The sequence below is a fragment of the Hippocampus comes genome, unplaced genomic scaffold, assembly GCF_001891065.2.
Source record: "Hippocampus comes isolate QL1 unplaced genomic scaffold, H_comes_QL1_v1.1 scaffold147, whole genome shotgun sequence".
NCBI lineage: Eukaryota > Metazoa > Chordata > Actinopteri > Syngnathiformes > Syngnathidae > Hippocampus > Hippocampus comes.
The window spans coordinates 3,276,145-3,288,663 of record NW_017805009.1 but is presented as its reverse complement, the minus strand read 5'-3'; the positions used below and the strand labels follow the sequence as shown (position 1 = coordinate 3,288,663).

General features: G+C 41.1%; 2 protein-coding genes across 10 annotated transcripts in view; one reads left to right on the top strand and one right to left on the bottom strand.

Moving 5' to 3' along the window:
- emid1 (EMI domain containing 1) overlaps positions 1-9,190 on the top strand; it is a 57,114-nt gene extending 47,924 nt beyond the window's left edge. The window contains exons 9-18 of one of the 8 annotated variants that reach the window (XM_019862543.1): positions 1,704-1,808; positions 3,652-3,729; positions 4,110-4,162; positions 4,239-4,301; positions 4,387-4,431; positions 4,558-4,602; positions 4,778-4,789; positions 6,657-6,741; positions 6,988-7,019; positions 8,146-8,192. In XM_019862543.1, coding sequence (XP_019718102.1) covers positions 1,704-1,808; positions 3,652-3,729; positions 4,110-4,162; positions 4,239-4,301; positions 4,387-4,431; positions 4,558-4,602; positions 4,778-4,789; positions 6,657-6,741; positions 6,988-6,992 — 491 coding nt within the window. In that variant the 3' untranslated portion in view covers positions 6,993-7,019; positions 8,146-8,192. Of the gene's footprint in view, positions 1-1,703; positions 1,809-3,651; positions 3,730-4,109; positions 4,163-4,238; positions 4,302-4,386; positions 4,432-4,557; positions 4,603-4,777; positions 4,790-4,978; positions 5,181-6,656; positions 6,742-6,928; positions 7,020-8,145 lie in introns of those variants that run through there. The other 7 variants (XM_019862501.1, XM_019862553.1, XM_019862535.1 and 4 more) reach the window with 7 other exon arrangements.
- A 736-nt stretch (positions 9,191-9,926) lies between these two features.
- Positions 9,927-12,519, bottom strand: rhbdd3 (rhomboid domain containing 3). Of its 2 annotated transcripts, none has more exons than XM_019862489.1 (5): positions 11,967-12,519; positions 11,499-11,882; positions 10,633-10,759; positions 10,304-10,537; positions 9,927-10,216 (listed from the first exon to the last, which is right to left on the bottom strand). In XM_019862489.1, exons 1-5 carry the CDS (start codon positions 12,121-12,123, stop codon positions 10,033-10,035), a joined length of 1,086 nt encoding a protein of 361 aa, XP_019718048.1. In that variant the 5' UTR covers positions 12,124-12,519; the 3' UTR covers positions 9,927-10,032. The 2 variants fall into 2 exon arrangements, with proteins under 2 accessions (XP_019718048.1, XP_019718040.1); XM_019862481.1 differs by having other exon boundaries at positions 10,304-10,543; positions 11,967-12,517.

Here is a 12,519-nt window from a genome sequence, read left to right as displayed (position 1 = left end):
ATGCGTTTAAAGCAATAAAAACTCAAATGAGTGTCACACCTAAACAAAAGGACTTATGCACACATTTCAACATGTATTTCTAAATTCCCTATCGTTGGGTCTTGATTAGGCCTATTGTTTGGGCTAGGGCTGAATAGCTACTTTCATTTGGCCTGATCAGCATGTCTATGTCCCTTGGTGGTCAACAAGTTATTGTAAATAGGAGACAGGTTAAATCTGATACTTCCTTCACGGTTCAGAGAGGGTGAAAATTTTTTAACAAAAATCGCTTCCTTTACTCCCCTTTCAAACCATCTCTTTTCTGTTCCTAGGATTTTTACTTGTTCATCTTCAATTGTGTGGTTTGTTTCTTTTAAGTGTGCGTATACTGCACTTTTGTTATCATTGTTTTTCCATTTGTGTTGATAAAGTCTTTTCTTGAGTGGCGCCTGTCAGTTGAAATATGGTGTGGTGTCACAGTAACGACAAAGGTGCTGTGTCGGGACCCCCACCCCCAAAACAAAAAAAGAGTACAAGGAGCGGCCACATTACCTTTTAAATCCAAACAATGATGTCAGATATTGTTATGGTGTGACCTTGTTTCCACCCTAGCCCATGCACGCTTGTTAAATATGAATTGGTAACACTTTATTGCAATGAAAATCATGCTCACTTGGCTTTCTTATAGGCACCTTCCTCTAGAGTCAGTCATATGCACCATGGCTAAAAACATTGGCACAATCATGCACCAACCATTGTATCCTCCTCTCCCTCTGTGTTGAGTTTATGGAGAGATTTAAATGTTCTCCCTGTGCTTGTGTGGGATTTCTCAGAGTTTATCCTTTTTGCATTCCCAAAAAACATGCATGTCAGATGACTGTAAATTGTCCAGAGGAGGAAATGTGAGTGAATGATTGTTTGTCTGTATGTGCACTGCGAATGGTGAATGGTGAGTCCGGGGTGTGTCCATCATCCAAAGTCAGCTGGGATAGGCTCCAATTCACCTTACTCTAATCAGGAGATGCAGATAATAATAACAATAATAATAATAATACATTGGATGGATGGATGGATGAATTAACTGCAAAAGGTTTACAATGTTTAGTCTTTTCTATTAAGACCTCTTTAATTCACTCGTAGAAAAACTTTTTTAACTCAATGCAACGTGAAGCATAGTCATTGGAAGTAAAGCAGCCATATTAGTAGGCTACAACATTGAATCTTAGTCACTGGGAGAAAGAAAAATGGCCAGAGGGCCAGAGTACAGATTCCAAATGCATGCAACTCATTAAACTTTCCATCTGAATTTTAGCCAACGTAGCAACGCAAATGGATTTGATTCTTTTTTTTTTTTCCTAATCGCAGCTACACTATTCATGGTCACTATGCTGTTTCCTTGCCAATTGGGGTCAAAGAATTGTGTTGCTCTGGTTAGCAGACAAAAGGTCAGGGCAAATACTCTGAAATTCAAAATAGCACAACGGGGATTTATTCATATAGAACTGACTTTGCATTGTATAAATGGAAAGATGTATTGTCTCAATTTTATTTACAACAGTGCCATCTATAGGTCTGGTGGGGCACGGCTGCACTTTTCCTGTCATGCAAAATCACCCCCCTTTTAAGCTTTATTTTCAGCTCCTATGTTCAGTGTATTTCTTTTGTGTGTGTGTGTGTGTGTGTGTGTGTGTGTGTGTGTGTGTGTGTGTCCTCTGTCATCTCAGGCCCCCGGGGTCCCCCAGGACTTCCAGGAGAGAGAGGTCTCCCAGGCCCTCCTGGGCCTCCAGGACCACCTACTCCTGCTAGTGCCCGCATTCCTGCGCCAGACAGTAAGACCCGAATCTCAATACTCAACACAAATGCATCAAATTATTGTTCCAGTGGAGCCTCCAAACATAATCTAGTCCATGATGCTGTTTGACTTCCATAAAATTAATGGAAGGTGACTTAATTTGATCTTAAATTGCCCCCATCATATCTAACTACCATACCGAATACGGGTAATATATTAATTAGAAGACAAATCGAGTAAAACTACTAACCCTTCAAAGGCAGAAAGACACGTTGGAGAGGGAATAGGAAGGTTTTCTGAGCAATACTGTCAAGTATGACCAGAATTAATAAAGCCATGTATCATACATTTTGCCCATGGATGATATAGTAGTTACTCACCTGACCTTGTGCAGGCAGCAATGGATTCAGTTGCCGCTCAGTGACGGTGGGAAAATAAGAGTGAATGGTTGCCTCTCTCTATATGTGCCCTGCGAAATGACTGATGACCAGTCTTGGGTATTGTCCGCCTTTCACACAAAGTCAGGTGAAGGAGGCTTCAGGTCCCGTCTGCGTATAAAACTTTTAAAAAGGCGTTTTTATTGCTACTTGCTCGATTTTGCTTCCATGCCAAGTGTAAACAGAATCAAAGGTGGTGAAATTAAAGGCAATGAGACGGCGTGAGATTGACATGCCGTGATGAGAACCTGTTCACTTCTGATGTCACTCAACTGCTTCCAGATGTCGGTTCCTCACAACTCTCAAGGTCAATGCATCAGCACCTTTTATTTGTTGATTCACTGGTTTTAAGGGGGAAAAAAAGTATTTAAAGCACAGATTTGTCAGTGTGAGCTTCCTGTGTAGATATTAGGATTGGCATGATGAGACTGGGAGCCATTTCTTTCACATCAAAGTAACAGCAGGGAATGTCGGGAGGACGGGACGGCGGGCGGGCCGATCTGTGCTGACCTTACTTGGGAAAACACTGGTTTGTTTAGCTTACATGTAACCATGAGGGGGTTACATGTCCCTCCTGCGGACCACTAGCGCTTCAAAACCTGCTCCCAGAATGTTAAGAATGAAGAAAAGCTCTGTTCGTTCACCTTGACGTGATATCCTTCAAGTTCACAGTCTGGAAATACAAAGAGAAGATGCGAAGACAAACAGACAGAGTAACAACTGGCCTGGTGTGGATGTCGAACTCAATTTCAGATGCTCAATGATTTTTCAGCTGGATGATGTTATCTGTCACCGTTCCTCCTCCTGGTGTCTATCTCTCCCTGCGCTCAAAAACTCCAAGAACACACACTTCCACTCACTCCCTTTTTTTTTCTTTTATCTATACTTGGAATCAGGGATTAACTGCAAACCCTGTGCTTGAGACACATGAGCATGATTTGGCTTCCTGCAAGGGTGATTGTTTAAAAACTCCATTGTAGGCTCACATCAAAGGTTGACTTTATTTTGTGCCTCATAAATGCAGCCCACCCAAAAAATTCCAAAGTACCTACATTTTGTGAGCATTTGCATATTGTACAAATGATTTTCAAAAATGGGGGGGGACTTTTGAGCCTGCAGAATTTAAATCACTGTCGATTTTTGTAACACAGCGCCACTGTGTGGTATAAGTAGGTATAGCATTTGTATTGGACTACATTTTTGTCCAGTCGTGGACAGACCCTTTTTTTTGCTTAATTTACAGTTGTACAATTCACACTTAAGAAATGTAATTCACAGTGTTTTCTGGACTTAATCATTAAAACAACTTAAAATGTCTGTGATTCACAAACATGACACACAATTTAAGCAGCCAATTAAGTAAAACAAAATAGGAATGACTGTATTGTGATGATAGTTGTTTTCTTTTTAACATGTAATTTTTATTTTACATTTTATTTTCAGATCGAGGAAAAGACCCCTTCTTCACCAACACTTTCCATGATTCGACACCAGGGCCGCAGGGTCCCCCTGGGCCGATTGGTTAGTATCTTTTGATGTGCAAAAATGAATCGAATTGGATTGCTTTTATTCTTTCATGATACAACTATATGCACAGTTTATCCAAAAACCTTCGCCATATTTGGAATGAAACTTCATTTTTGATGCATTACTTTGTAGAGCAGGTATTTTCAATGATCTAATGTTGACACCAGACTATTTCTCAACAACGCACTAATTGTTTTACCATTCCCTGCCAGACATCTATTATTATACAACAGCTCAATAAATCAACAAATATATATATATATTATCATGGTACAAATAAATTTAGAGAAATATATTTTCATTGTAATATTGTCGCAAGGAAAATTCATGCCGAAAGCCCGAATTTCTCATTGCTAATTCCAATTCATGCGTAGGTCCCATGGGTCCAAAAGGACCAGCAGGACCTCCGGGCCCACAGGGACAAAACGTAAGATGGCTGACACCAATTTAGAAAAAATGTTGTCTCAAAACGAAGTTTGTTCTAATTTTGTTTATGTTGACAGGGTAAACCCGGGACTCCTGGAGCACAGGGTCTTATGGGGCCCAAGGGAGAGCGTGGAGAGAGAGTGAGTGCCACTGATTGTTCAATCGCTTTTCTGTTTGTTCACCTGTGATGCTGAAACAAAATGATGTGATCCACTTTTGGTTCAGGGTCCCTCAGGTTACCCAGGGGACAGGGGCTTCAGGGGCGAGCCGGTAAGCCAACCCAAACCCTAACCTCTGTTTTTAGCATTAGAAGGATCTTGATAACAATCTTTTTAACAAAATAAAAACATTTCCTTTTCTTTGAGTCACACTTATCGTTGTACTATTCTTTTCCAGGGATTACCGGGTCCCAAAGGAGAGCCTGGAGAGAAGGGCTTACCGGTGAGGAAGTAGCGCATTTGGTGGTAATGTGGTACTGTACTGTACAAGCACTTTTGGTGGAACAAAAGCAAAGCTTTTGCTTCTGAGAACTATTTTAATACTCCCTTGTTAATTATTACATTTCCTCTGTCTGTCTAACCCTTCCTTTTCTTTGACCTCTTTTTCATTTTACAAGAGCAATCTAAATGTAAGATATTTTCTATTCAGGCTATGTGTATTCGGCTATATGTTTTTCTTCTCACCCATCATGTGTTTTTATTTTTTATTTTTGTACATGTGATTTCAGCTGGTGAACCGTATGCGTTTGTGTGTGGAAAACTTCAATCTTTACGCGTTTTTGTGTTTTTTGATCCTTGGGGTGCGCTCCGGACTGCAGCCCCATCCCCATCATGACATTGTCCTCTTGACCCTGAAGCTGTCTGACTCCCTCTGCAAGCCATGGCTACCTTTCACAGTCACTTTGGCAGCATCTGACTTTGGCATATATGTCAAAATACCGTCACACCATCAATTTGGTTCTACCAACCCACTACGACCAAGAGATAGAGGAGAAGGCTGAATCCTTCAGCACATTTTCCTCATTTAACGGTCTTCTAAATTCATTGTCTTCTCTTCGGATGAAATCGTATAACAAATGAAAGTCAAATGCATGCGATGCATATGCCAAATAATTTCATTCATGTGTCAGTCGTGGATTCTGTTGGGTTCAGAGGTGTTGTGGAGTGGATACAGCTACCCTCTTTTATCCCATCTTGCAAAAGATTCATTTTTTGCATGTACATAACGAGGCTGCTATATTGAAATATGGAAAAATCGCCCCTCATTATACAATGTTCTTGCTTTGAATTAAATAGTCTGCATTGGCTAAAAGTATTTTACTTTGCCTGTTTTCGAGAAACAAAAATCATTCCCCTTTCTGTTTTACTAATCAGAACATTTTTACCATGCACCCACCCCCCGCCCACCCCTCATTTGCATGCCTTTTTTTATGGTGAATTATGGTCTTTTCTGTTTGCCTTGTTTAAACAAAAAAAAAAAAGTGCAACAGGATTTGAATTTGCACTCACTGGGCACTCTCTTAGGTACCCTTATACATTCCCCGCATATGTGATCAAACTGTATGAATAAATCTTTGAATTTTTAATATTATTACAATTATACAAAATCAATTATATAACTTATAACATGGGACAACATAAAAAAAATTATACTATGCCACATTGTAAAGGAGTCAGTGTATAACTTGTTTAAAACAGTGTAAAGTTACTGTCCCATCAAAAAAAAAAAAAAAATTACACAGCCATTAAAATGGAAGTCAAGTCAAAAATATTCTTTACACAATATGTTCTATGCGCCCTACACACACACACACACACACCGCCTATTTTAATGAAAAATCTTTTACAATCTTTTGCCACATAGGGTCCCCATTCAGCAATACACTTGACATTGGAACTCAAAATTTGCCCAGGCTAAGTATAATTTGGGGATTACCGGCAACTGTGTATGAGAAGAGTAAAGTAAGAACATACCACTTAATACTGCCATTCTAAATAACTGCAAAATCAAATAATACTTGAGCGTCAATTAAAAGTAAGCATTATTACCTTTGTGTACCTAATAAAGTATCCAGTGAGTGCGTGTTTTGCACTGCGCTCTGTCCCCTCTCAGCCAGATGGTGACCGTAATAACATTAAGCAAGTCCTTCCCTGGCTGAATTGCGGACAGAAACAATAATGCATACATAGCATGAGCAAATATAAATCCTGGAAGAGTTTGAACCAGGTGTGTCAAACGTGTGACTGCTGTGACGTGCATGCTGCTGTTGTCCAGCCCAGCATGGCAAAGACTGGCGTCATACCGTAGAGCAGCATGGCCAGAGAATGAGGGAGATGGAGACATGTAGGAAGCAGACAATGCTGGACAGATGTGTGGACTGTTTAACCTTCTAACTGCTGAACTGTATTGAAAAGAACAAAACAAATGACCTGCATCTCGGCGTGCAGTTCTTCAGCTTGCGCTCCTAACAATGACGGCTGTATCTATCTTCACAGGGGGACGGAATACATCAGATCAGAGAGGCGCTGAAGATCTTAGCTGAGAGGGTTTTAATCCTCGAGACTATGATCGGTATTCATGGTGAGTAGGAGGCCTGAGGCAGGGTCAGTTTAAGGCAGGGGTCAAGGTAGGGGGCTCCATCTGGCACTACACTTTACCGATTGGGACAGGGAGTGGCAACAGTCACGAGCAGCCCCCCCAGGACTCAGGCTGGTGTTTCCACACCCCCCCTCACGCAGCCCCCTTCCCTGTCACTGCTCTCTGATAGGACTTTAGCTTGCAGATGTTCCGCGACTTGCAGGCTGATCTTGAGCTTCTGGCTCGTAGGGTGACGCTGCTGGAGGCTATCATCTGGCCAGGTAATGATGAGACATCCTCACCTACAGCTCTGATGGCCCTCAAACAGACACACACGCGCAAAAAAAAAAAAAAAAAATCTAGAAAACCTAGGGAGTGCTGGAAACATGTCATGACATGACAAAATCTTACTGAACTGCGGAACATTGATGTAGCTGCTTTAAAGTCGATTTTTTTTTTTTAAATAGAATTGCAATTTTTATAATCAAGCAAAGATACTGCTTTTAATTCATGAAAATCAATGTGCTGTGTGGGTTAACGTGTTTCGGTTGTATCTAATGTGCTAGTCTGGAGAGTAGCGCTGCAACATTTAGTTTTTATTATCTCTCAAATTAAATTATTTTAGTCTTGAGACTGTCATTAACTTGAAATGCTTGGTCACAACCACTACCCCACCAGATATGTTGATTTGTCATACTTTCCATGACACATTTGAATGAAAGCACAATTCAGATGTACTGTACTGTACTTGCGCTTCCTAGTGGGGAAGTTGGTGAACACACTTTCATCCACCTTTGAACTTTGACTTCTTCAGTATTTATCAGGAATGACCCTTTTTGGATCCAGTTAGATCTAAAGAAAATCTCAATCATGGACAAACTCTCATCCTAAAATGTCTGGTGGGATACCATAAAAAAATGTATCACTTTTTTCTGCAGTTCTGAGTATTGTTGATATCTGATGAAAAGCATGTATGTCTTTTTTTTTCTCTTTCTGTTCACCTCGCACCTCAAAACGTCTTTCCCGACAATATCTTTTTCAGAACACCACATCTTAAAAACACCAAAAACTCATCTGTACATTGACATACACGCTTTTCCTTTGGACAAAGGATGATAAGAACAACAGCATTTGGCACTGAGCAATTCTCTGTGCTAGCGTACTGACTGTTAAGTGTTGTTGCAGTCCCGCTCACCAGACACACACTTTGTTGCAGGTTCTATCAGCAACGAGACTTGATTGACAATAAACCGATGTAAAACTGTGTGTCAGATCAAATTGCGGGCATACTTGTAATAATTCTAGTTAAAAAAAAAAAAAAAACTTAAGTGAGACGACGGCGTGCATGTGGTCAAACACAGTGTTGGGCAGGGAGGCCCTGTTCCAACTGCTGTCTTTCTTCAACAGAACCTGATCTAGGCTCTGGGGATGGACCATTTGGCACAGCCTCCCCTAGTTTCTACAGAGATAAGCGAGCAGGTGCGCTTCCGTATCGACCTGCTTCTCTTCGGTCTTCCGACACCAAGGTTCAAGGGAAGTAGCCCCCCTCCCCCACACTCCCTGAGGACTGCAGGCTGAGTTAGGCCTCCCCTTCCGATAGGTCGCATCACTTAATTGAGAGCCTTTTTGAGGGGGCTTTCCTGTCAGATTTAGGTTGGGGGACACCTCAGGGAAATGCCAATGATAACTCCACCATGTCCTCCTCGCCTGTAACGAGTTTGACACCCCCTATCACCATAACCACTTCCAGCTGCAGCTCCGTGGGTCTTACACGTTTGGCAAGAGGAAGCTCTGAATTACCTGTGGTGCTCCTCAGGTCACAAATCTTGGCAATAAGGGTCATTTAGCTTCATCCGTTTGTGGGGATGTAACAGAACGACTAGCCTTGAGTTTGTCATTCTTTTTTTTTTAATGTAACAGCAATGTCATGAGATCTCATGAGCATGTACAATTTCTTGGACGACACAGAAAACCTCTAATCATTTTGTTGTAACTCTTATATTGCTAAACTCAGTTAAGATGTAGTGCACTAAAAACACAAGTCATCACTACTATTACTGAGATGTGTTGCTATATGTGAGCGTGATGTGTGTTACAATTAAAATACACACTGAAAAAGTATATTACAACATATTTACATTTGTTGCATAGCCTATGATCCAGTGGAGTTTATTTCATCCTGAAAATTATTTAGGAAAAAAAAAACTCAACACACAGGAAAAGGCTAAACTGGAACCACTGTTATGTTGGTGCTGTCCTAAGAAGACCTTTTTTTTTTCATCGTAAATCAAACTTATTGTGAACGTATTTAAAATTGTCAGTGGTAGTTTGTCTTGTATGCCGTCGTATAACAACTTTTGAATTTTTATTTCTTGCAAATGTGTTAAGAGTTGATACAACCCTGTCTCCTGATGATCGCTGTAATAAAACGCTGTTCACTGTTTTTTTTTTTAAAACATGTTACATCCCTTTGTGTCACTAAAGAATGTTAACGTCAATATTAGACATTCAATATCGGGTTGGGCATACTTAGCAATGAATTCATTCATTAACTGATGTTTTCTTCTGTTGATTTTAGACCAAAAAATTTGATTTTCTTGATTCGAATAAGTACATTGTTTGCACCAGATTATCTTTTGTGAAACTATCATATCATTTGATTATTTTGAGGGAAAAAAAGGGGGGGCATTACATAAATTTACCACATTTTACTTATGTGCAACCAAACATTAAGTACCTGTACCTTTTTTTGTGTGGCACTGGTGAGTACCCCCTTTTTAAAAGTAGAAAACCACTTTATATTTATTCCTCAGAGAACAAAACAATACAGTTGATGATTAGACTTGTGGCTGGATTTTGAATTTTGATTTATATTTCATCTAAAATGTAGCTCTGCTAGATTTTCAGTCGCATGTTGTTATTTAAGCAACATTATATGAATTTGATAAATTCCAAATTTGCGTGAACACACAAAAAAAATCGTAATTTGCCATCAGTGACCCGCACAAGTGCATGAAAATATTGATTCTGAAAGGGAACTCGGGGTAGATCATTTCTTGAAGCAAAGGAGGCAAAATTTAGTGCCCTCCGTGGCTCGGGGCCAACTAGTTTGTGGTCTTAAGATGAACATGACGGCTAACCACAATAACAATTTGAACGGCGTAGTCGTTGAACAAACGTAGTCAAACTCCCATCCCTTGTCTGAAATCATGTGAAAGAGTTTATTTCAGAGAAGGAATAAAAATGCAATGTCGAGTTTGCTGTATGAAGGCCAACAGTTTTTCAGTCTCCATGTCAGTTTTGAGTCAACTCAGGGCTTTTGAGTGGGGTAGTCTTCTTCCCCTTTGCTGTCACCACAGCCTGCTCTCCAACACGGTTGTCGATGAGTAAGGAAATAGCGCCATCCAGCTGTTTTGATGCTGCAAGCGCCACTACAGCTTTTTCTGTGGGGAAGCCCATCTTCTCCAGTTGCTGGAGTCTTGGGGAAAACATTGTGGTCATCATTCCGCCAAATCATAAAGCATCATCGTGTATATGAAAGATACGACTTTTTGTAGTTACCAACCTCAGGGCAGAAACAGAGGATTTTGGCACCTCTACTTTTCGATTCACTTCCTCTGGGACATCCTGTAAGGAGGCAAGTATTCCAGCCCTCAGCATCTGTTCTTCCACCACCTCTGCTTCAGACTCTGGCCTCCAACCAGACAGTGGCTCCTCCCACGGATGGTGGTTCAATGATAAGGGGGCACTCATGGGAGATGGTGTTGCATGATCTTCATGCATAAACTGAGAATATGATCTGGAATTTGAGAGGGAATGTACAAAAATAAAACAACGTAATTATAGTGAAGGTCAGTGTGACAATGGAATGGATGGAAACAAGATGACTCGTACATTTGTGAGGAGCTGTAGGTTGGCAATCTCAGTCTGGATGAAGTGAGAATATACGCTGAAGTGGGAATGAAGGTTAGGACATAGGCTTTCTCCAGCTCCTGTAACATCCCAATGAGGCTGGGACTATCTGAAAGGTTAATTAAGTATCACAAGAAGAGACTGGAATTTCCAAAGCACCTTCAAGCTTCCTGGGAATCATTAACTTCCTCAGAGTAGTTACAAATTGCAACCAATCCTTTTGATTGGTTGCAATTTGTCACTTTGTCAAATACTGTACAATTTGGTTGTAATTCAATCGTAATAATTCTTAATGGTGGAATTTGTTGTAATTGTTTCTTGAAATGGCAAAATAAATGTTGTGCACTTCTTGAAGGACAACATGGCATCAGCTAGAGGAAGGTGAGCTACATTCAGGCAGACCTCTACTAGTGCGCAACTCTTCAACACAGCGTATTTTACTGAATACAACACTGACATTGAAACAGGAGTTTAGCACCTTCAAAAGGGCACGATAAAATCTATCCATTTATCACTTATCTTTGTTAGGATTAGTTGGCGACTATCCTAGCTGACTTCGGCAAGAGGTGGCACACCCTGGAATTGTGCATGGATTGGCCAGCCAATTGTACGGCACATACAAACAACCATTCACACTTACAATCACACTTATTGATAATTTGGTGTCTTCAATGAACTTGAAAAGCATGCTTATGCAGTGTGGGAGGACTCTGGGTGACATGGAGGAGCCCCAACCTCAGAACTGTGAAGTGGATGTGCTCAGGACTGGTCCAACATGCCACCTCACAGGCTCACACTAAAATATTCTTACATATTACATAATTCAGTTCATATTCAAACAAGGATACAATTATGAGCGATGCATATGGCACAGAAGTTAAGTAGGGCAGGTGTCCCGGGCACCACGATCAGACAAAGCAGCAACAGCAACCAGGGCAGAATCCAAACTGGCAAGCAGCCCTGCAGTCGCCTTTTTGTCACGTGACGGCACTGGGCTGTAAACAATGCCAGCTGAATGGCAGCATAGCCACACACTCGACTGGCCTCAAGACTGAAGACAAAGATGACCAATGTGTAAATAAGAGGTAATACGGTCATTGTCAGGGTGGCGAGGCCAAGGTATGCGACTGTTCCCCAGAGACGCTCTTGACGTGGTCCGAACAGCAGCAGCAGAGAAACGCTGACGAGCAGAGAAGGCAAATCGTCATGATTGAGAGCGTACAGGAACACGTCTAGAAGAAACAAGGTTTGGTTGATAATTAACTGTTTGCTACGAATTATTACAGGAAACCCGTATTCCGTTTGTGAATTGATACCTCTGAAACGTGGAAAGTGTCCACCTGGACCTAAACTGAGACTCGTTTGGGGACCTGCAGCATACACCATCAAGATGAGCGCTACCAGGAGGGTTGTCCCGAGAAAGAATCCTGGACGACCTGAGCCGAGCCATACTGAAAATACACGATAACGCATGACCTAAATGACTTGATTGTTCTTCTTTTCCCCCTTTGAGCTACGCTGGTCCGTTCGTCTGGATGAAGTGGCCATTATTTCGTTTTTGATCGCAGGGAATCGACACTCGTTGTACTATAACTAATATATTCGTTTGAGCCTGTATAGTATCCATGTGTTGATAAGACGTCAAAAAATGATGCTCCGAAACAAACAGTATAAATCGAAAGCCTCTTATACAGTATTGTTTATGCTTACTTCTGCCTGACGTCATATAACACGCTTCTTCGCGAGCAGTTGACAGAGTATGATACTGCCACCTATTGGACAGACTGAGAGTTTCAGGGAAACACAAGTTGCATCCTTACTACTGTACTGCACTGTTAAATACTGTGCTCTACTGTGTTGTCATGGGGA